A 23,918-nucleotide genomic window follows, 5' to 3' on the forward strand; every position below is an offset into this window, starting at 1 on the left:
GGTCTTCATGTGCTTCACCCCACAGGGCTTCCACAGACAAGCCAGTAGGTCTGACATGAAATTGGCACCTCTGTCAGTCAGTACTTCTTTTGGGAAAACTAACCTGCTGAAAACCTCTAACAAAGCATTTGCCACCTTCTCTGCCTCAATGGAGGACAAAGCCACTGCCTCAGGGTGTCATGTAGCATAATCCACTACCACTAGGATATACTTTTTCCCTGTGGAACTTGGGGTACTCAAAGGACCCACAATACCCACAACTACCCTCTGAAATGGCTCCTCAATCACAAGTAGAGGCATCAAAGGAGCTCTCACATTATCCCCTGCCTTGCCTACCTTTTGGCACTGCTCACAGGTCCTGCAGTACCCTGTTACATCTCTGGAAATTCCAGGACAATAGAAGTTCTGCATAATACGCCTCTTTGCATGTTTTATGCCTAAATGATGTGCAAAGGGAATATCATGAACTATGGCTAGAAGCGCCAGACGGTAGGCTCTAGTTACTACCGACTGCTGTACTCTCTCACCTTCTAGCCCTCCCTCAGGGGTCCACTCTCTGTACAGTAACCCTTTGTCCCAGTATACAGATTTCCCCTTTCCTTGAGAATCAAGTGCCTCCCTAGCTACCTGCCTCAGGCCTTGCAATGTAGGGTCTGAGAGCTGAGCCTGTCTCAACTCTCTCCTTGTAACCCTTCCCAGCTCCCTTTCCACAGGACGTCTGGCATTCTCTGACAGTGGTGCCTCACTGTCAGCCTGGGTACTACTACTCACCTCTACCTTTGCAGTCACTCTGTCCAAGGGACCATCAGTACCCCCCAAGCAGCTGTGGCTCACCTTCAGTCTTCACTGCTACAGGATAGCTCCCTCCCTGAAGTAACCACCTGACCAGTCCTGGCTGCAAGTATGCAGTCTGTCTGGGTCTCCCCCAGGCTACCAGACCCACATGCTTGTCTCCTAGTGTAACTGCACAAACACAAGGTATGGCCTCTTCCAAATCCTTCCCTATCAGGACAGCTGCAGGATGGTTGTTTGGTACCCTTGTTGTCTCAAGACAACCTACTATTGGCATTTTGTCTTTCCCACTTACTGACTCTCCCTCACCTTTTGTTCCCTACCTTGCCTCCGTGTACACCTGTATGCCAGATGGCTCCACTGGTTGCATTCAAAACATTTAATCCTAGCTCCTGGACGTGTACCTGGACTAGTGGCTTCCCCTGCTACTGGCAGATTCTGTTGGGGCAGTCTGTGCTGCCCACCCTGGGTTCCTTTAGACCCATGAGCAGTACTGGGGTGCCTTTCCTGTGCAAGGCTGCCCTGCTTGCCAGGTATAGGTCTCCCTTCTTCCACAACTCATCTGAGGTGGCACATTGTCTATCAGCTAAACAGATCCTCACGTCCTCAAGCAAAGTGCTAAGGGCTTGTTCCCTCATCAAAAGGTCTGCCAGCCCTTCAGAAGTGGTGACCTGACATCCACTCACCCACCTATGGAAATAAGTGCTCAGCTCAGCAACATATTCACGCACACTTTCATCTATACGTTTCAGGTGTTCGCTTAAACAATTAAGACAAGTGATTTTTAACAGCAATATAATCAAAACATGCCACGTCAGACATTTTTGACAAAACAGTTACAGCTTTATCATGGAGTAAGGGGGTCAGAAACCTTACCCAGAGCCTTTGGGTCAACATCATACTGTTTGCATACCCTCTCAAACATATGAATGAAACTATCAAAACTAGCTTCCTCTTTAAACTGCGGAAGAAATTTACTGACCTTTTGTGCTTCTGGGGTCCAGTTACTCCCTTCCCGATTACCTCCATGACTTTGGTGAAGAGTCAGCATTTCCCTCTTATGCTTCCTCTGCCGCTCCTTTTCCTCAGCTTCCAGGCGTAGCAGTTTCTCATTCTCCTCAACCTGCAGACTCCTCAGTCTCTCTCTGCTTCTATCTCCAAACCCCTGGATTCCAACTCAGGTCTCTTTAGCTCCAGATGGATTTTTAAGTCCTCTGCAGAAAGGTTGAGCAGTCCATTCTCCGAGGGTATTATATCTCCACTGCCAGTCTGACTTTCCTCCTGGTTGCTGTTTTCTGATGCAGTTGTAACTAAGGTTGCAATCAGGTCTGCCCTAGTCAGGTTTTCATGCACTAGTCCCCTAGCCTGGCACAGATCCACCAGCTGTCTCCTTGTCAGCTTTACATACTCCTCTGCTGACATGCTGTCTGCTCACCCTGACTAACTAAGCTAACAAAAGAAATAAAACAATTGTGATCTGAACTCAGAGTATTTACTGCGTGGCTGGTTTAGAGTACAAAGCACCTTCAGAGCTCACTGTACACCAGCTACAGGAATTCACTCTACCCACACCACTACAAGCCAATTAGTATTTGCCAACCAATTAATGTGATGTGGATATCTCACCACTGCCAAACAATTAATATGTGATGCTCGTGCCCTGGCCCAGCAATCAAGGAGCCTCAATCCCCACCACTAACACCAGTGAGGGGCATCTCATATAGGAGGAAAGGATAACAAATGCACAAAGTTAAATGCAATTTCCCTTAAGAGCACACAGAGATCACAGTCAGTCTGGGACTTGTCGTTCCCTTGCTCTCCAGGTCCCCAATAAGACTCCCCACTGGCATAAATATAGGGTCCAGATCTCAGCCTAGCAGGCAAGCTAAAACCTCCAGCACCCTCTCTGTCCAACCAGTGCTTCCTGTCCCTGCCCAAGTAGCTGACACACACACAAACACTTTGAGAAGAGTTTATACAACCACACAGACACTCCTGGGGAAGGCTGGCACAGGTTCTCCAGCTGTGCCCCTTTTTCCCCAGAATATACCAGCTGCCACCACCCACTAATATTTATCAGCTACTCAAAGGCCCTAAAAAGGGTGTCCAATTATTACTGTGCAGCATTATTATCCAATTGGTAGTATAGCCCAAGGCTAAAGCTACTGGAGTGGCTTTGTACAATTTTACCAAAGGTATGAGAGTACTCCTCTTCTTTCCACTTTTCCCGGTTAGGGGTCGCCACAGCGGATCACCTGTCTGCTCATGATTGGCAGTGGAGTTTTTACGGTGTCGAGTTGCCAGCCCGGCGCCCAACCTTCCAGAGAAGGCACACACACACGCACTCACATCTAGGGTCAATTTAGAGTGTCCAATCCACCTACAGCATGTCTTTGGGATGTGGGAGGAAACCGAAGCACCCGGAAGAAACTCACGCGACCACAGGGAGGACATGCAGACTCTGCACAGAAGGCACCCCCGCCAAGGATCAAACCGGAGAACCTCTTGCTGTGAGGCAGCAATGCTAACCGCTGCACCACCGTGGCCGCCCAAAGGTATGCGAGTACTCTAAAGAGCTTAAATTATCTCTACAAAAACAGCCACAGTTGAAAGGGTTTAAAAATATTTAACAACAAATAGTCAAAACACAAGACAATACTTTTTACTACACAGTGCTAGTCAAGAGTTCAGAGATCACAGAGAAATACTTAAAATAATTCATTAGTACAGTTCTGACATCACAGAAAAACACTTAGAAATAGCTAGAAACTAGAAAGATTAGACTAAGAGAAAACACAAGTCTAAGATAAACTTACATATAGAGCAAGACCAGTGCTGATGAGTTGGATGGTCAAGACAAAAAAAATGCTTGATACTCTCTGATTCTGTTTTTAACATCACCTTCCTGGTTCACATTATATCATTCTTCACACTTCCCTGGGTTCCCAGGCTAACAGAAAAAAGAAGTTATGTACTCACCATAACGTTCCATGTTTGTAGTCCATCTCGCCCTTCATTCTTACATATGGGTTCGGAGACGATCCTTGGCTCCGACTCTGCCAATTACAAAGCACAAAGCCTCTTAGTTGGCTTGTGGCAAGGTAGGTATCCCATAGTGCACTTATAAGAATCCCCAGATCTTGTTTGCTGCTGACTATATTAATGATAGAAAGGTTATACAGAAGGAACAACGAAGAAAGGTCTCCACCCTACCAAAGACAATACTATCCTGTCTCCAAATCCTCCAAGGACGGGGGTAGGTGGGTGGGTTCGTAAGAATGAAGGACAAGATGGACTACAAACATGGAACGTTATGGTGAGTACATAACTTCTTTATGTTCTGTAGTCCTATCTTGCCTTCATTCTTACATATGGGACAGCGCCACTAGCACCTTTTTCTTGGGTGGCTCACAGGAATATACTCCTAAGAACCGTGGAACCAAAGGAAGCTCTACCCCTGGAGGTCAATCCAATTTGTAATGAGTAATAAAGGTATGAGGGGTAGCCCAAATTGCTACTGCGCAAATACTGTCAACTGGAACTCTGGGCTGGAAAGCAGCAGATGTGGATAGGGATCTTGTGGAATGAGCCTTAATTTTAAACGGAAGGTTCTTTCCACTGGAGGAGTAGATAAAGGTGATACAGTTGGGAATCCAATTAGAGTCACTTTAGAGACTGGCAGACCTATCCTAGTTATAGAAAAAGACACAAACAATTGATCTGATTTTCTAAATTCCTTAGTTCTATGTAGGTAGAACCATAACTGTCTGTGAACATCAAGTTGATGAAATTTACATTCTGCACTGTTTGAATGATTGGGAAAGAATACAGGCAGTTCGATAGTTTGGTTGAAATTAGCCTGACAGCAAACTTTAGGGATGAAGGAAGGGTTTGTATGAAGGGTAAGTTTGTCTTTATGAAAAATCAAATAAGGAGGCTTGACTGACAGTGTGATACCCGTCTAGCAGATGTGATAGTTACTAGAAAAATGGTCTTCCAAGACAGAAACTTCAATTCACCTGAATGTGCGGGTTCAAAAGGAGGGGAAGTAAGTTTGGACAGAACAAAATTTAGGTCCCAAGGAGATACAGATCCCTGAAAAGGAGGTCTCAGCAAGGTAGTGCCTTTAAGGAAGGTTTTACATAATCTGTGAGCCATCAGATTAGGCTCATGTTGTCCCAAATGAAAATTTGATATTGCTGCCAGATGAACTCTAATTGTAGCTGCAGCTGATCCCTGATGTAAAAGTTCGGTTAGAAATTCTAACACCAAGGGGATGGATGCTGTGTAAGGACCTACATTTTTCTCTCTTGCCCAGATAGAAAATCTTCTCCATTTGCTAGCGTACAACTTCCTTGTGAAAGGTTTGTGGGAAGACATAAGGATATGGGTCACTGCAGGTGAAAAATCATGAAGCCTAACTAGGGATGGAAATGGAGCAGCCACGCTTTCAAGTTGAGGGTGTGGAGGCAAGGGTGAAGGGAGCCCGACAGGAGTCTCAAGAGGTCTGGAACTCGGTCCAGAGTTCATGGATTGTCTAGGAGATGAGGCCAGAGAAAGGGGAAACAAATCTGACAAGGCCAGTAAGGAGTGATTAGAATCATTTTGCTTCCCAAGAACTTTGCTTTCTGGATCACTTTCAATATGAGGGGAAATGCAGAGAGAAGTCGCTGAGGCCAATTGTGAACAAGTGAGTCTCTTGGTGACTCCCCTGGAGGAGGGATAAGGGAGAAGTAGCTGCTGCTTTTGGTGTTGATCGGGCTGGCAAAACTATCACAGCAAGGCTGTCCCCATTTGCGAAAAATCTGTTCCGCTACTTTCTGATTCAGAGACCACTCGTAAGGCATCAAGATTGCCCTGCTGAGCATGTCGGCTATCACACTGGTTGTCCTCGGGATATGCATTGATGCATTGCTACTAGAAAGCATTGGGAAGATATCGCCCACTACCAAACACGAAGAGCCTCTCGACAAATGGGATAAGATCTGGTTCCTCCTTGTTTGTTTAGATGCCATACCACTGACATATTGTCTGATTGGATTGCTATAGTCCCTAGAGGAAGAAAGGTGTGAAGTGCTTGCAATGCTAGAAGCACTGCTCTTATCTCTAGGACACTGATATGCAAGTAAGCCTCGTGATCTTGCCATGTGCCTTGTATAGTCCTGCCTAGAAAATGCCCCCCCCCCCTTATCAGGGAGGCATCCGTGGTCACAGTAGCAACGGGTTGGCAAGGAAGGAAGGGTGTTCTTGTCAGTTGATCGAGCTGAATCCACCAACGAAGGTCCTTTTTGCAAGATTCCGTTATGAGAATATGATGAGACAGAGGCAGTTGTTGGAGACCACTGGGAAGAAAGTACCCATTGAAGAGTTTGCATATGCAATCTGGCTAGTGGAACTAGATTTATGGTAGAAGTCATGATCCCTAAGAATTTCAGCACTGTCTTGGCCTTGACTTTTTGTTGAGGAGGTAAGCTGTATATCTGCTGTCTGAGATTTTGAATTCTGTCTGCAGGAATTCGAGCCATCATGGCAACTGTGTCTATTTCTGCGCCTATAAAAGTCACAAGTTGAAAGGGCGACAATTTATCGTAATTCCTAGCTGGGTACAGAGCTGGATGGTTGAATCCCTGGATTGTAGGAGTAGGTGCCTGGTGGTGGCGGTCAGAAGCCAGTCGTCCAGGTATGGAAACACTTGGAATCCACGACATCTCAAGTGAGCTGTCACTACCGCCATGCATTTGGTGAACACCCTGGGGGCTGTGGTGAGGCCAAAGGGCAGAGCACGAAATTGGTAATGACTGGCTCCCACCCGGAAGTGTAGGTGACTCCTCGATGCTCTTGTCCATTTTGATGTGGTAGTATGCACCTTGGAGGTCTATGGAGCACATCCAATTGTCTTTCCCTAATAGGGGGAGTATAGACTGTGGGGTTACCATTCGGAACTTTTGGACTTCTTTACTGATTCGTTTAGTTTGCTGAGGTCCAAAATGGGCCTCCAGACCCCTGTTCGTTTTGGCACTAAAGAATCTGGAGTAAGTTCCAAATCCTATCTTGTCTGTGGGGACGGTTTCGATGACTCTCTTTGAAAGCAACTTTTGAACTTCTATAGTTGCTTGATCCCTGTCACTGGGTGGAACATCTGGGATCTTCTTAGGGGTGTGGGGTGGAAGAAAGAAGGGTATGGAGTATCCTGTGGTGGTTAATCTTTGTACCCACTTGTCTTGGGTGATGTTGAGCCAGGCTTCTGGATGCAAAGATAAGCGACCCCCGACTGGCTCCAGAGAAGCACAGCCAGGCCCCGCATCAGGAGCGCTGGTAGGGATGGCCACGAAAGGTATCGTGGTCACCCTAGTTTTGTAGACCCCCCCGCCTCTACCATTAGCTCCTCCTCTCCTGCCTCTGAAAAAGGAATCACTCTGTGCGTCCAGAAAAATCTCTAGGATTTCTTGAACCACATTTTTCCACCTCTGTGACCCTTGGGATATGATCTAGAAGGGACGGTAAAACGTACTCCAACAGCAAAGAGAGTTTTCCCTTCCTGTTTGCACCTGGTGAGTGTATCTTTTACCTTTGGTCCAAAGAGGAACCGAAGGGGGCATTGGTAAAAGTAGATTTGAAGGGCTCTGCAAAATTGCATAAGCACATCCAGGAGTGTCTCCTAAGGGAAACCCCTGAACCCGCTGCCAAACTCGCTCCATCTGCTGCATAGGATATCAGCCTCATGGAGGAGTTAACAATGGAGTGTTAATGTCAAGGTGGACAAATAAGCAGTAACTTTCTCAGGGACTCCCTTCAGTTGATGAACCTTGGAGAGCATCTTCTAGCTCCTTTAGGAGATCTCTTTGAAGCCTAGAAAAAAGTGTGAGGTAATTCAGCGATATGAGTGTAAAAGCCGCTGAAGAGAAAATAAGCTTCCCGTATCTATCCATCGTTCCAGACTCCTTGTTTGGTGTACCTCTCCGCTAGTTCATTCTGTGTGGCTGCTGCCACCACCATGGCATCTACAGGCACACCTTTGGTCAAGAACTCTCTCTCTTTGGGGGCAGAGAGAAATTTGTTGGGTCTTCTGGGAAATGGTTCCACGGCATCAGGAGTTTCCCACACCTTTTGACTAACTAGGCCTAGGAGTTAATCAAAAGGTGGAGACACCCAAGAGGCTGAAGGTTGAGACCCGAAAGCCTTTAGGTACACTGACTCATCAAAAGGGGTGGGCCAACCACCGCTCTGCTTCAGGATCTCTAAGATATCTACAAAGGAGATATCAGAGGATGACCTAGGGGACCCTTCTGACTCCTCGAGGTCAGTGTCTGAGGTGATGGACTCATCCAGGGAGTCTACATGCTTCCTCTTGCATGTCCTCTTCCGAGGGGGCTCCTCAGAAGGGCATTCTGGGGAGGTCTCGGAAGACTGGCGGCCACCCAATGGCGGCTCCTGAGGCTGCAGGTCTCTGCTGTCGAGAGAGAGATGGTGCTGAGACAGAGGTCGGTGCTTGAGAGGGAAGAGTGTCGGTACCCTTGTCAGAGGCGACGACCGGGACAGCACGCTCCTCATCATCTTGAATGCAGATCTCTCTGGCTCTGAACACAGCTCCGGTTCCAAGGAAATGGAGGTAGACCTCGGCTCCAAAGCGATAAGCTTAGAGATGGCTGTAGGGTCTGAGCTCAACCTAGCCGATGCACCGAGAAGTAGGCTCGGCACCGAAGAGGTTTGGGTCCAAGTGTCCCTGTCGAGGCCGAATGGTGAGCTTTGGCTCCTAGACACCAAGGATGGCACAGAAGGTGTCGGAGTGGAACTCGGCTCCGAGACAGCCACAAGGGGAGCTGGAACCAAGGGTTCCACAACAAGTGGCACCGAAATCTCAGACTCCGAAGGACCAACATGGCTCGGAGGAGGAACCACAACAGGGAGAATGGTCTTACATGGCTCAGGAACTGACTGGGTCTGAGCCAGCAACAATATGGGTACAGTAGACTACTTCAAAAGTCTAAGCACTACTCTCTCTACATCCTCTTCCGAATGGCTCTTGGAGGATCTGGATGACAGGGTAGGTGACCTAGATCTATGTAAAATGGGAGATTGTAAAGTTGGGGTGACTGGCAATAGCTCTCTGGACCGGCTCCGATGCAATTTCTCAGCAGTTGGCTCCGAAAGACTTGGGGACGACACTGCAGTTTCAACATCAATAACCTCGAATGGCTCAGAGGACAGTGGAGCCGAAGAGGTAGAAGGCTTACCCAATTTTAAAGTTTTCTGAGGAGGTTCAGATAATATAGTCGGTGCAGGAGAATGTCTCTTGGCCGACTTGACCTTCTTTTTCTTTGAGGAGTGAGACTTGGGAGGATGAAGAAGAGCTGGCTAAATCCTCCTCGAAGGAAGGCTTAAGGAGACCTTTTAGTATCAATTTGTGCTTCCTTTCTTGGAGAACTCTGGAGCTGAAGGAGTGACAAAGTACAAGTTTCCTGTAGGTGAATGGCTCAGAGGCAGTAACCACAATTACTATGCCCATCAGTAATAGACATTTTTGGGAGCACTTAAGGCACTTTTTAAAACCTGAAGGTTTATGATCTTTGAATTCATTCAACATGTCTTACTACAATGGAAGTTCTATAAGACAGAAGAGAGAAAACAAAGTCCTCTAACTTAAAACAGGCCTCGCCTTTTAAAAAAAGCTACACACAAAAATACAACTGAGGACTAGGTCCTCTAACTTAAACGGGCCTAGCCCCATTAAACTAACTCACACACAGAGGAGTAAACAGAGGACTAGGTCTTCTATAACTTAAACGGACCTAGCTGCGGAAACAAGGAAAGAAACTAAGTCAGAAAATACCACAAATAGTAAATAGTAAACTAGTCAATAATAGTAAACGACACGGCACACAATATACTATACTATTGAAAACTAGGAAAAAACAAGGTCCTAACCCAAACGCGGAACTATGTCAAAAAACAAACACACAGAAGGGTACCACTCAGAGAACAAAAAACGGGCCTAGAACAGCCAACAAGTTCTCAACAATAACTACATAAATTTAGCAAAACACACTACTATTTACTTCCTATGAAAAAACTATTACTAAGACTAAGTAAATTAAGCTATCTGATGTGAAGAAATATCAATGAAAGTACAATAATGAAGAAAAAATATGCAACTTAGCCACGGCCAAGCAAGAAGCACTTCTGAACTCGTAGACATGGCAAACGAGATCTGGGGATTCTTACTACTGCACTATGGGATACCTACCTTGCCACGGGCAAACTAAGAGTCTTTGAGCTTTGTAATTGGCAGAGTCAGAGCAAACCCATATGTAAGAATGAAGGTGAGGTATGGCTACAGAACATCTACATTTACATTCTTCACCTCTGGGCAGAAACGCGGCAAACGAGATCTGGGGATTCTTAATAGTGCACTATGGGATACCTACCTTGCCATGAGCAAACTAAGAGACTTTGAGCTTTGTAATTGGCCGAGTCGGAGAAAACCCATATGTAAGAATGAAGGCGAGAAAGGACTACAGAACATCTACATTTACATTCTTCACCTCTGGGCAGAAACCAGAGCAATAAAGGACATTTATGTATGCAAATTCTGGCCAATAACTCTGGCCTTAAAACAATAGCAAGAATTCCTTCATATAGACCGTCCGGAGCCATGTTTACATCAAAGGGTCACAACATGCTTTACTTGGTCAGCAGAGTGCACTGTTGTTACATTTTTTCAATTCCACATGTAACACTATTTTTACCATTTAAGACAACAAGCCTGTGGTTTACATTAATATTTACAGATGACAGAATTATTTTCAAAATTCTATCTGGCTAGGCTGGCAGCCTTCACCTATCTTCACCCAATCGTCACACAAGCACTAGGCAACATAGGCATTTACCTAGGACCCCCATTGGAGGGGGGGGGGTGTACTCTGGTCATGAGGCTTCAACAATTAAATAAAACTCCATGGTGGCAACATTTTCTTTAATAAGGACCCATGCATGCATTGCACGCCAACATGGATTTAAAACACAGTCCACACTTACGCATGGAATTTAAACTAGCGGTTCCATTGAGTGAGGCATGTGTGTGAGCAAGTGAGTTTTCTGCTCAGATATGCTGCCCGATCCATTTGTTGCTGACCAAGTGTTTTTGCTGGTTCCCGTTTCCTTATTACTGCCAGAGTTGTGCTTCCAGGTAAGGAGAGTTTTCTGCTCACGTATGTTGACCCATCACATGCTGGTTCCTTTTTTCTTATTGCTGCCCTTTAAGTTTCGGTCTTCCTCTCTTTCAGGAAACACATGGTAACACAAAACACTTTATTCAAGCAACTTTATAAGATTATACAAGCAATGTTTAAAATGTGCCCCTGGTTATGGGCCTTTGCCCCCCCCCCCCAAAATAAATTTTGGCTTTTTTCCAGATTTCTTGTGCTGCAAAGTTGAGAACGTTAGTTGAGTGTCAAGTGGATTTTACAAGGAACTGAGAGCTTCAGGGGAAGAGAAGTTTAGTGCTGCCTATGCCAAGTCTGCTTGTACTGTTGAAAGCACAACATATAGTACCATTTGCTTCTGATGCAGAAGGCTGTGGGTTCTATTCCCACAGTATTTTAGATGGTCTGCTGATATTGTACAGTGTTGTACTTTATAGGGAGTGGATGCTGCAAGTCCTTCTTTGGAGGAGTTACCTAGTAACTACAAATCTTTTATCTGTTTGCATCCATTCCCTACTGCAATATTACTATCTTATTTTTTTAAAGTAACAGACAATTTATTCTTCGAGGGCAAGAGACACTTAATTTGTAGATGAAACAATGAAATATAAAGTTGTTTGGTAGCAGCAATCTCTTCATTACTTACAGATCCCTTTAATATGGAATTATTTAGATGACTGACTGCTGCAGAGATTTTGCATATTTACTGATATTGGTGGATTGTAATCACAGAAGTTTGAGAGGCCTTTATGGTTGAAATTTTCTGAAATGGGTAGTTTTGTCATTATTGATTCATACATTTTGTTTCATTGCTCACTAGAAAACTGTTCAAAACTACAAATATAAAACACATTCTAACAAGTGGTGCTGTATTATACAAGGAATATAATTTAACACAATCAGGAAGGTGTATCAAAGAACACATACATGTATGCATGGCCCTAAAAATGTGTAAGGAGCCTATGGTTTGAAAACAGCCCAGAAGTGGACTTAGTCCTCCACTGGCCAGATGCAAAATGAATGTGGGTTTTCATGCCATTTCAATGAATGTGAGTTTCAAGGGCAGAAAAGTTTATTGCTCATGCTATGCCTGTTTCCACTGCTAGACTGTATTGTTTGCTTAGCAAATAGCTATCAGTGTTTGTGCTATTTTACTTCAATATCCGTATTCACTATAGAAGTACATAAGAAAACTTATGCATGCTGACAGGCTTGAAAAGTGTTTATGGTAGCTGAAGTGGCTGTGGGAGGGGGCTGCTGCAAGAGGGGCTGCTCTGAGGGGGACCAATCTATTACCCTGCCTAGGGCCCCATTTAACCATTATCCCGCTCTGGTATTTTGCACTGTTATTTACTTACTATAAATGGACTGCGGTGGTGGTGCTGCGGTAGTGTTGTCGCCTCACAGCTAGACGGTGTCCCGTTCGATTCTCAGCTAGAGCGTCTTCTGTGTGGAGGCATGCGTGGATGGGTGCACCTTCGCTAAAGGTTGTGCGTCAGGGATGGCAACTCGGCACGTAAAAGTCTACTGCCAATCATTAGCGGACCGGAGTTCCGCTGTGGCGACCCCTAACTGGGAAAAGCCTAAAGAAACAAACAAATTTACTTACTATAAATGATCAGAAGATGGAATGAAACAACAAAGTGTCAATTGTAAAAAAAATAAGCACTTTCGTTCTGTTTGACAATAAAGGAAAGAAAGTGCTTTTTTTTTTTTTTTTTTTTTACAACTGACACTTCATTGTTTCATTCCAACTTCTGATAGTTTATGGTTTTCACTTTTATTTAGTAATAATTAATAACAGTCATATTGTTGAACATGTCAGTGCAGTTCTGTAGATTGTGGGCCTCAACTGAAGTGGCAGCACCCCACCCAGGTACATTCTGGGCAGTCATTTATGAAGTAACAACAGAAAGATGACGATGATAAAATAAGACTTGATGCAGGCAAGAAACTGGAATAACTATGTTGTTACTGTGTTTTCATAAGTCAATACAGTTTCTTTCTTGCCTTAACTCATTTTTTCACTAATGCAAGTTGGCACCAGTTTTGTTAGATTTTTAAAGTCGTCATGCCAGAAACAATTTATTTAAAACAATAAAAAATAATTTTTTTTTTCCCTGCTTATAAAAAGTTATTAAAGCTTTTTGCCTGATTAAGCCTTCAAATAGATTACTTGTTATTTTTCAAGTTGCCCAGTTTATGTTGCACTTTTTTTTATTTTAATTGAACAAATGAAAAAAAAAATGCAACAGGTCGAGCTTGAAAGTGGTAAACCACTTTTACTCTCAATTCTTATTTAAACTTCAAAACCTCATAGCTCAAGGGATAAAGCCAAAAACTTAATGGGTTGGGATAAAGATCAGTGCTCCAGAACCAGGGACAGATTTTAAATATAACATTGTTCTTGTATGCTTTGTTGCTAGAACAGGTTTTGCATTAGCCTGCATTTTCTGAAGGATATGAAGTCCAGAAGTCCTGAAACTCAGTATCTGTCATTTGAGTTTTGCAATCCTCAAATTTGCCAGAAAATCACATATTAGGATGAACAGACCAAACATATGAGACAAAATCAGGGGCAGTCAAATATATGCTCTGATCTCACAACCGCTTAGGGCAAAAATTGGGAGAAAGTGTGTGAAAGGCTCAAAATCACAGGCAAATTTTAAGCTTTACTGGATGAAGGTAAAACAGTTCACACCGCATTACCTTGACCTGGCCAAGCCTTCTGACACAATTCCCTACTCAGGTATAGTACAAAAGATGAATAACCTAGCAGCAAACACATCTCTAGCTGGATTGCCAACTTGCTCACAGGATGCGGGAGATCAATATAGGGGAAGTTACCTCTAGAAAGAAGCCAGGCACCAATGGAGTCCCCCAGGGTTTGATGTTGAGACTTTTTCTGTTTGGCATAAACATCTCAAAAGTAAACGGAAATACCAAAGGGCTTTGGCCGACCAAGTTCGAGATGACTGCAAGCTAGGAGCAGTCACTGAATCCCCAAATGACAATCATCATGCAGGAAGGTTTGCCAAAACAATAACTGGTGCCAAAATCATGAATTGAAACGAAACTCTAAAAAATACATCATCATATCCTTTGGGAAGGCATCTACTCAAGGGAACTGCCTAATTGACAACATCCCCTGAGAAGTGACCCAGTTGTTTGGCATTTGGGAACTTGTGTGTACAGTGACCTAACTTTTGACCATCATGTGCCCAGAGTCATAAGAAAGTCTTTCTATACTCCACAGCTTATAAACAAATTGATTGCGACTAGATCTAGAGATGTTATTTTCTCCCTTTACAAAGCCCTCATTGGGTCAATCATTTTGTATAATGCCCACTTTAGCAGGCATCTGTCCAGAACCATGCAACAAATGGAATACCCAGAGGCACCTTACTAAAAGGATACAAATCCTAAACAACAGGTCTTGCATGGACCACCTCAAAGACTAGAAGTCTATCCATTCAAGTAAAACACAAAGTTCATCCCTGTTCATATTCAAATGCAACTTGGATCTAAGGATGGGTAACAGAAAATGTACTCCTGGATTGCCCCTTGTGTCACTAATGGATAGAGGCAGTTCCTAAATGCTGCATCCTTTACATGGGTCCCCTCAAGTTATCCATGGTATCATCACAATTATTCTCACTAGGGCTAATGTACAGTTATCAGGCATGGGATAGGCAAGACTAATCAGGAAATGTTAATTCAGGCACCAAAAGGGAAAAGTACAGTTTTGTACCTACCATAAATGTAGATGTCCGACATATGCAACTGCAGTCATAACATATGGGTTGTCCTGCCTCAGGCAGCCCTCGGTCGGCCGGATTCCAAAGTCTGGGTCCGACGTCAGCTGATGTCGCATTTCTCTCCGACGTCAGAGCGGCTGGAGTATATAAGCATCAGCCGACGTCACCTTCAGTGTTTCTTGCCCCAGATGCCAGGTGCCCTCCAAGGAAGGCTGTTATGAAATTGGAAGACAAAAGCAGGTTTCCAGACAAATAAATAAGCAATAAACAGATACACCATAACAGATATCCCCAGCTATGGATAACAGGGAGAGGAGTGGACCCAAGGCATAGAGGGGAAGGAGGGAAAACCCGACTGCAGTTGCATATCTATCGGACATCTATATTTATGGTAGGTACAAAACTGTACTATGTCCTTCAAGAATGCAACAGCAGTCATAACATATGGGTTGAATACCATAGCTTAGCTGGGGGAGGTGGAATGCTCTAAGAAAAGGATGGTGTAGCTATCAATCCCTGCAGGACTGCCGAAGCAAAGCCTGCTCTGGATCTGGAATATAAAGGGAGGTTGTAGTGTTTGGAAAATGTATGCACGGAGCTCCATGTAGCAGCTTCTAGAATGTATTTTGTAGGCACCCCTCTTAAGAAAGCTGTAGAGGTGGCTGTAGCTCTGGTGGAGTGTGGTCTGACATTGGCTGGCACACTCTTTCCATGGAAGGAATAACAGAATCTGACGCAATGTCCAATCCATTTTGAAATAGTCTGTTTGGAAATTGCTTTTCCTTGTACTCCAGGGGTGTAGGCTACAAAAAAAGCTGATCAGACTTCCTACTGGTCTTGGTTCTGTCCAGGTAGTAGCGAAGTTGTCTGTGAATGTCCAAGGTATGCAACAGTCTTTCCCCTTTGTTCTCAGGATTGGGAAAGAAAGTAGGCAGGTGAATTGCTTGATTTAAAGAAACCCTAGATACCACTTTTGGCAGAAAGGTAGGGTTGGTTCGTAAGGAGACCCTGTCTCTGTGAAAGGTTATGAACGGTGGTATTGCCATTAGGGCCTGTAATTCCAAAACCCTTCTTGCTGAGGTAATTGCCAACAGGAAAGCTGTCTTCCATGAGAGAAATTGTAAGTCCACAGAAGCTGCTGGCTCAAAGGTAGGTAGAGTCAGTTTTTCTAGGACAAAGTTGAGGTCCCAAGCTGGTACTAGTCCCTTTCTTGTGGGCTTTATATTCTTGATTCCTCTAAGGAATTGCCTTAACAAAGGATGTGAAAACACAGGTGGATCAGTGTTGTATCTAGCTGAAATAGCTGAAGCATGTATTTTTATGGAAGAATATGAGAGTCCATTCTGTAGCATATCTGCCAAATATTCCAGAATGAGTGGAATGTTCAATAATGACGCATCATGACCCTTGCTGGTATTCCAAATGCTGAATCTCTTCCATTTGGCTGAGTAAACCTTTCTGGTGGATGGTCTCCGGGCTTCTGTTAGTATCCGCTGAACTTCCTTGGAGAGAGATAGATTGAGGTTATTCATGGGATCTCCCAAGCTGTTAGCTGTAGCATCTGGATGTTGGGATGAACTGTCTTGAAGTTGTGTTGAGTCAAAAGTTGGGGCCATTGGGGAAGGGCCCACTTTTTGTTGTGACATATGCTCCGTAGTAGTGGGTACCAATGTTGTCTTGGCCAGTCTGGAGCTATTAGGATCCCCTTGGGCTGCTCTGCTTTGATCTTTAGTAATACTGTGGTCATCAGTGGTAGAGGTGGGAATGCATAGATTTTTAGGAAGTTCCATTTGAATGAGAGAGCATCTATTTTCCATGCTTGTGGATGATATGTCCTTGAACAGAACTTTTGTAGATGATGATTGAGGTGGGAGGCAAATAGGTCTACTTCTGGCCTGCCCCATGTCGAGGTGAGTCGTATGAAGATTTCTGGATGTAACCTCCATTCGTGGGGGTCTAGGAAATTCCTGCTTAGACTGTCCGCCAGCACATTGTCTTTGCCTGGAACAAACTGGGATTGCAACTGTATGTTTAGGCTCAGTGATTTTTCCCAAAGATTCATTGTCAGTCTGCAAAGGGGGTAAGAATGGGTGCCCCCCTGCTTGTTTATGTACCACATCACAGTGGTGTCGTCTGTCCGTATTAGCAGGTGGCCTTGTTGAAGTTGTTGTCCAAAGGCCTCGATGGCATGCATTACTGCCAGCATTTCTTTTTGGTTGATATGCAGATGTGTTTCCTTTGGAGACCATTGTCCTTGAATACATCTGCCCTCCATGTGCGCCCCCCCATCCAAGGTCTGAGGCGTCTGTGGTCATGGTCTGTGTTATCTGAGGTTTTTTGAATGACATAACTGTGTTTGACTGGCTTACCGAGGCCCACCATAGAAATTCCTTTTGAAGGCATGGAATGAGCGGTATGGTTGCCTCTAGGTTGTTGCTATGTTGAGACCATAAGCTTTTTAGGTACCATTGAAGCTTTCTCATGTGTAGTCTTGCTAGTGGAACCAGGAGAATGCAGGATGCCATGTAACCCAGGGCCTGTAGGAATCTCCTTGCAGTCATCTGGGTGAGCTTTGCTAAACCTTTGAATTAAAGACTTAACTTCTTTTGCTTGTCTTCTGTCAGGTAAGCCATTTGAGAGGCTGTGTCTAGTTTGGCTCCTAAGAAGTTTATTTGCTGGGATGGCTGAAGTCTTGACTTTTGGAAGTTGACTGTGTATCCCAGAGCCTGTAGCAATTGTATGACATAATTCAAGTTTTTTGTCAAAATCAGTTTGTCGTCTGCTTGTATGAGGCAGTCGTCCAGGTATGGGTAAATTTGAATCCCCTGGAGCCTGCAATGAGCAATTACTGAAGCCAGGCATTTCGTGAATACTCTGGGCGCAGTAGATAAGCCAAATGGCAATGCTGAGAATTGATAATGCTCTGGCCCTGTAAGAAATCTGAGGTATCTTCTGCAGCTGTGTCTGATAGGGACATGCAGGTATGCCTCCTTGAGGTCCAGAGTAATCAGCCAAGACCCCTTGCCCAGCATGGGAAGGAGTTGCTGTAGAGTCAGCATTTTGAACTTTGGTACTATGAGAAAAGTGTTTAATGCGGACAAATCCAGTATTGGTCTCCATTGAGTTTCTTTTCTTGGAACAAGGAACAGTCTTGAATAAACCCCCTGGCCTTGTTCTTGTTGTGGAACTCTTTCTATTGCTTTGACCTGAGCAAGCAGAGAAATTTGCTTGATAGCCTCTGCCCTCTGGTTTTGTGGTAGGTTTGGCATGCCTTGTTTTCTTGGCAAGGTATGAAAATAGAACCTGTAACCGTGGTCTATAATGTCCAAAATCCATTTGTCCTTTGTCAGTCTGTGCCAATTATCTGAAAACAGAGATAATTTTCCGTCCAAAGGAGCTTCTGCTTGCTCCTTGGTCAGCGGAACTAGAGGAAAGTCATTGAGATTGTCCCTGTGGGGCAGGACAAACCCCCGTGTCACTTCTTTGGTTTGCTGGTTGCCATTGTCGTCCCCTGTAGGAACCTCTATATTGTCCTCTTCCTCGGGCACGCCTGTTTTTGCCCCTTTGAAATCTTTCAGGATTAGGAAAGGACCAGTTTTTAGAAGGCCAATTCCTGCTGAATCTGGGTGGCTGAACCTGGAGGAAATCTTTGACTGTCTGAACTGACTTGGCTTTTTCCTCAATGGACTTTAACACATCTTTAGCATTAGCACCAAAAAGCTTGTTCTTTTCCAAGGGTGCATCAAGAAGTTTTGCCTTTACATGATCTGGTAAAGGTTGTTCTTTTAACCATGCATGTCTACGAATGACCGCCCCTGTCAAAGCTGCCCTACATGAAGCTTCCAATGCATCATATCCACACTGAAGAAAGTGATTGTTAACTTGCTGAGAATTATGTACAGCCTCCTGCAAAGACTTCCTATCTAAAGGTTCAGGAGAGGCCAATGTTTTCTGTAAATCATCTAACAGGTAATCCTGATATTGAAACATATGAAAGACACAATTGAGAGCTCTCATAGATAAAGTAGTGGAGGTGTAAACCTTCATCCCCCATCTCTCTAATGACCTAGCTTCCCTGTTGGAAGGCAAAGGATTTTTGGAGGTGGTAGCTGAAACCCCTTTTGGTCCCTGTGAAATTGTTTCTAAATCAACAGCATGGGCCCTAAAGAAATGAGAATGGGTTTCTGGGACCCTATAGTATCTGTCAGGCTTGACAGGAGCAGGAGGAAGAGTATCAGGGGTAACACTGGAGTCAGAGTATAGATCATCCAAAACATCAAGCACAGGAGGTATAGCTAAGGGTCTGTGTTGGGGCTTTTTAAGGAAGGTTCGAAGGCGCTTTCTGGAATCAGAATATTCCTGGCCTTGCCACTTAAAATGTTCCCTCATGGAATGCAGAACTTCCCCAAAAGAAATATCCTCAGGAGGAGAGGCCGAGGGATGGAGTCCTCTGCATCTGAGTCCTCATAGGTCTGGAAGGGCTCTTCCTGGCTTTCGGAGTGAACAGAGTCCTCAGAATCTTCATCTGAAGGGAGAGGGTCAGAGGGTTCAACCCTGGTCCTCTTATCAGGAGGAGGCTGGGATCCTCTCTCAGGATGGGCCTGGGAACCTCTGATCATGGAAATTAAGTCTGCGGCCATAGTCATGATTTGTGTTTCAGGAATAGGCTGAGGTAAGGCTTTAGCAGTAAGGTGCTTGGACTTGCTGGCTGCCTTAGCACGTGTGTAGGCCTTGATAGACATGGACATGGAAGGCCTAGCAGCTCCAGGTGCAGGAGTGACCTTATCAACAGCAATGGTCTCGGGCATTTCCTCGGTTTCAGTATCCGGAGGAAAATCAATAACTGGCGTCGGTGTGGTCTCCGGTATCGGAGGTATCGGTAATGCGGTGTCTTCGGTTCGGAGCGGTGAAATAACCGCCTCAGAGGGAACCGGGGCACTCGCGGTTGTTGGCGTGGTGTCGGTGAAAGACGCGGGCCGAGGATGTCGGTCCCGATCTTTTAGTTTCTTAGGAGTCTGCGATGTCGGTAGTTCCGACGGCATTGTATAATCGAATTTTTCGCCGAAAAAGTCTTCAGCGAACTCCGCCCGGCGCCTGAGAGTGCGCTTATTGAAGCGAGCACAGGCGGCACAGGCCGAGACGTCGTGGTCTGGGCCAAGGCAAGGAAAGCAGTAAGAGTGGAAATCCTTATGAGGTATTTGTTTACCACAAGACAAACAATTATTTACTTTTTCAGTAATTTCTGACATCGGCTGAGGCAAGAAAAGGTCCCCAACCGGGTACTTAGCTTTTTTGATGACTTTGGTTTCGAAGAATACAGGAGCTGACTGACCGGCACTTGCGAACTGCTTCTGCTTTGGGCACCGCGCGGCAAGAAAGACTGAAGAAGATGGCGTCGGCTGATGCTTATATACTCCAGCCGCTCTGACGTCGGAGAGAAATGCGACATCAGCCGACGTCGGCCCCAGACTTTGGAATCCGGCCGACCGAGGGCTGCCTGAGGCAGGACAACCCATATGTTATGACTGCAGTTGCATTCTTGAAGGACATCTGGCTAAGCTTAAAATGTCTTCAAAGTGAACCAATACATGTAAACCCGTACGAATTGCAAAAGTAATTACTGGGCACTTTGCGGGTGCTGCGAAGAGCACTTCCAGCTGACATCAAAGTCTGAAAGAATACTAATGTCACAAACTTTAATCATACCTTGACTTAGGTAGTTGGCAGAAAACGAACTAGGATCACCTGGCCCATACTCAGGCCTTTATGCATCTATGCTACTACAGCTGGAAACAGGGGTACAGAACTTCTTGGCAGACAGTACAAGCTTCCAGTTAAACACTGCATGTTTTCCACAACTTAGGGTATTTCATAAAGTTCTGTTATAGCCTCTTCAAATCAAAGAATAACTTTTCTTGACTTCCTGATAATGAAGCAAGATTATCTTTGCCAAAACTGGGGAAGAAGGCTAATGTAAGTTTTACTCTCCATCTACCTTAGTTCACAAAGCTATTTTTAATGCAAAGCAAAATAAAACTCATCCGAATTCAGAAGATCTCTTATTCAACATAACCACAGCTTTTGAATTCTTTTGGAATCCTAGCAGTACAACTGTGTTCCTTTTTGGGAAAAAAACTGATTTTTTTTTTTTTTTTTTTAGCAGAGCCTCTCTCTTCCTTTCACATAAAGCATCCTACAGCTTGAAGCCTGGAATTTTAATTTTTCATTTTTTCCCACTGAGGTACAAATTAAAAAAAAATGCAAAGAAAAAAATACTAAAATGAAAAAGCTTGAGATCATTTAAGAACTAAAAAAGTACAGTTGTGTACACCTACCATAAATGTAGATGTTTGAGTGTCTTCACTGTTGCAGTCATAACTGTAGGGTGTTCCTGCCGGCAGGCAGCCCGAGGTCGGCCAGAATTCCAAAGTCTGGGTCCGGCGTCGGCTGTACCAGCAAGTACCCTGACGTCAGAACGCAGAGGTATAAAGCAGTCAGCCGACGCCATCTTCTCCAGCCTTTCTTGCCCCAGATGTCAGAAGCCCCCAGTAAACCAAAAGGTGTCCAAAAAGGAAACACAAATACACCACAAAAGAAGTGGAAGAGGGAACAAACAAGAATAAGAGGGGGTAGGTGGGAGGGAAACACGACTGCAACAGTGAAGACACTCTAACATCTACATTTATGGTAGGTGTACACAACTGTACTATGTTCTTCGTGTTTCACTGTTGCAGTCATAACTGTAGGGTGGAATCCCAAAGCAGTGAAAGAGGGAGGAGGCTATGCAGAAGTAGGGGCAGCAAGAAGACCCCTGCAAAACAGCAGAGGCAAAGCCTGCCCTAGACTTAGAATACAGAGGGAGATTATAGTGCTTGGAAAAAGTATGCACTGAACTCCAAGTGGCAGCTTCCAAAATATCTTTGGTAGGAACTCCTCTGAGAAAAGCTGCTGAAGTGGCAGCTGCTCTAGTAGAATGACTCCTCACAGTACCTGGAATCCGTTTCCCATAGTGAGAGTAGCAAAACCTTATTCCATGAGCAATCCATTTGGAAATAGTTTGTTTAGAAATAGCCTTGCCTAGAAAACTGGAGGCATAAGAGATAAGCAATTGATCAGATTTTCTGAAATCTTTAGTTTTGTCCAGGTAAAAATGTAGCTGTCTGTGTACGTCCAATGAATGTAAAATCCTTTCCCCTTTATTTTGAGGATTAGGAAAGAAGGTAGGAAGGTGAATAGTCTGATTTAGAGCCACTTTCGAAATCACCTTAGGCATAAATTAGGATTTGTCCTCAAGGAAACTCTGTCTTGGTGGAAAACAATATATGGTTCCACAGCCATGAGAGCTTGCAACTCTGAAACCCTTCTGGCAGAAGTCAATGCTAACAAAATAGCTGTCTTCCAGGATAAGAACTTGAAATCTGAAGCCGCAGCAGGCTCAAAAGGAGGCAAAGCAAGTTTCTCCAAGACATAATTAAGATCCCAAGCAGGAACAGGAGGAGTTCTGGGAGGCCTCAAATTCTTAGCCCCTCTCAAAAATTGTCTCACCAATTGGTGAGAAAAAATGGGAGGATCAGTGTTAAAATGAGCTGAGATAGCAGAAGCATGAATTTTGATGGATGAAAAGGAGAGGCCTTTAAGCAAAAGGTCTGAGAGGTAAAGTAAAATAGAGGAAATATCAGGCACAATAGGGTTAGAACCTCGGTCCTGTATCCAAATAAAAAATATTTTCCATTTAGAAGCATAAGATTTCCTAGTGCTAGGTCGTCTAGCTTCTAAAAGAACATCCAAAACTTGTTTGGGAAGAGCAGAAGGAATCAAAGGCCCTTGAAGAGCCAAGCTGCCAAACATAGGGTCTTGAGTTGAGGGTGTAGCATCTGACCCTGATGCTGGGACAGAAGAGAAGGGTTCAGAGGTAGAATCCAAGGAGGTTCCAAGAACAGGTGTTTTAAGGTTGGATACCAAAACTGCCGAGGCCAATTTGGAGCTATCAGAATGATTATCTTGGGCTTGTCCTGTTTTATTTTCAGTAATACTCGAGGAAGAGGAGGGAAGGCATATCCCGAAAGGTTCCTCCAGCTGAATGACAGGGCATCCACTTTCCAAGCTGTTTTGTGGAAGGACCTGGTGCAAAAAAGAGGCAGCTGATGATTGAGATGGGATGCAAACAGATCTGAGGACAACCCCAAACTGCAGTAATCTTGCTGAATAGGCTGGGGTCCAGCATCCATTCGTGAGGATCCAAAAGGTTTCTGCTTAGGCTGTCTGCTAAGAGATTCTGTTTTCCTGGAATGAATTGAGCTTAAAGATGCAGATTCAGATTTAAAGCCGTGTCCCATAACTTCATGGCTAGTCTGCAGAGGGGCTAAGAATGAGAGCCCCCTTGCTTGTTTATGTACCACATGACTGTGGTATTGTCTGTACGAATCAGAACAGGCCCCGGATTTAGATGTTTTTGGAAGGCTAGAAGAGCATTTTGAACTGCCAACATTTCCTTCAAGTTGATGTGCCAGGCTAGATGCTTCTTTGTCCAAGAACCCTGCTGGCAAAGATTTTGAAAATGAGCTCCCCAAGCATAATCCGATGCGTCCGTGGTTATAGTCGAGGCAGACAGAAGGGATTCCCTTTGTTTAAAGCACAAGCCCTGGACCACCAAAGGAACTCCTTCTGGAGGCAGGGAATCAGTGGAATCATTGTGTCCAGACTGTGGTAATGCTGTGACCATACACTCTTTAGGTACCATTGAAGTTTTGTCATGTGAAGCCTTGCATTTGGAATCAACAGAATGCAAGAAGCCATGTAGCCCAATGCCTGCAGGAATTTCCTTGTAGTGAGCTGAGTTGAAGTAGCCAAGGTTTTGAAAATTGAGGCCAGCTGTAATTGCTTTTCTGGAGAGAGGAAGGCCCTTTGCAAGTTTGTGTCTAGAAAAGCTCCCAAAAAGATCATTTGCTGAGAGGGGATCAAATGTGACTTTTTTGTGTTCACTGAAAATCCCAGTATAAGGAGAAGACGTTGAACAAAAAGCAGATGCTGAAGTAAAAGGTCTTTGCTGTCCGCCTGAATCAGGCAGTCGTCCAGGTAGGGGTAAATTTGAATCCCTTGGAGTCTGCAATAAGCTACTACTGGAGCCAGGTACTTGGTAAAGACTCTGGGCGCAGTAGATAAACCA

General features: G+C 44.6%; 1 protein-coding gene across 1 annotated transcript in view; it reads right to left on the minus strand.

The window, feature by feature from the left end:
• Positions 1 to 23,918, minus strand: part of HUWE1 (HECT, UBA and WWE domain containing E3 ubiquitin protein ligase 1) — a gene marked incomplete in the record, with an annotated part of 5,008,559 nt that overhangs the window by 364,348 nt on the left and 4,620,293 nt on the right. Inside the window, 1 exon segment of the mRNA XM_044079288.1 lies at positions 1,479 to 1,551. Within this exon segment, the coding sequence (XP_043935223.1) occupies positions 1,479 to 1,551 (73 nt within the window).

This window comes from Protopterus annectens, chromosome 8.part0 (genome assembly GCF_019279795.1).
Source record: "Protopterus annectens isolate FY-2018-M chromosome 8.part0, PAN1.0, whole genome shotgun sequence".
Lineage (NCBI taxonomy): Eukaryota > Metazoa > Chordata > Ceratodontiformes > Protopteridae > Protopterus > Protopterus annectens.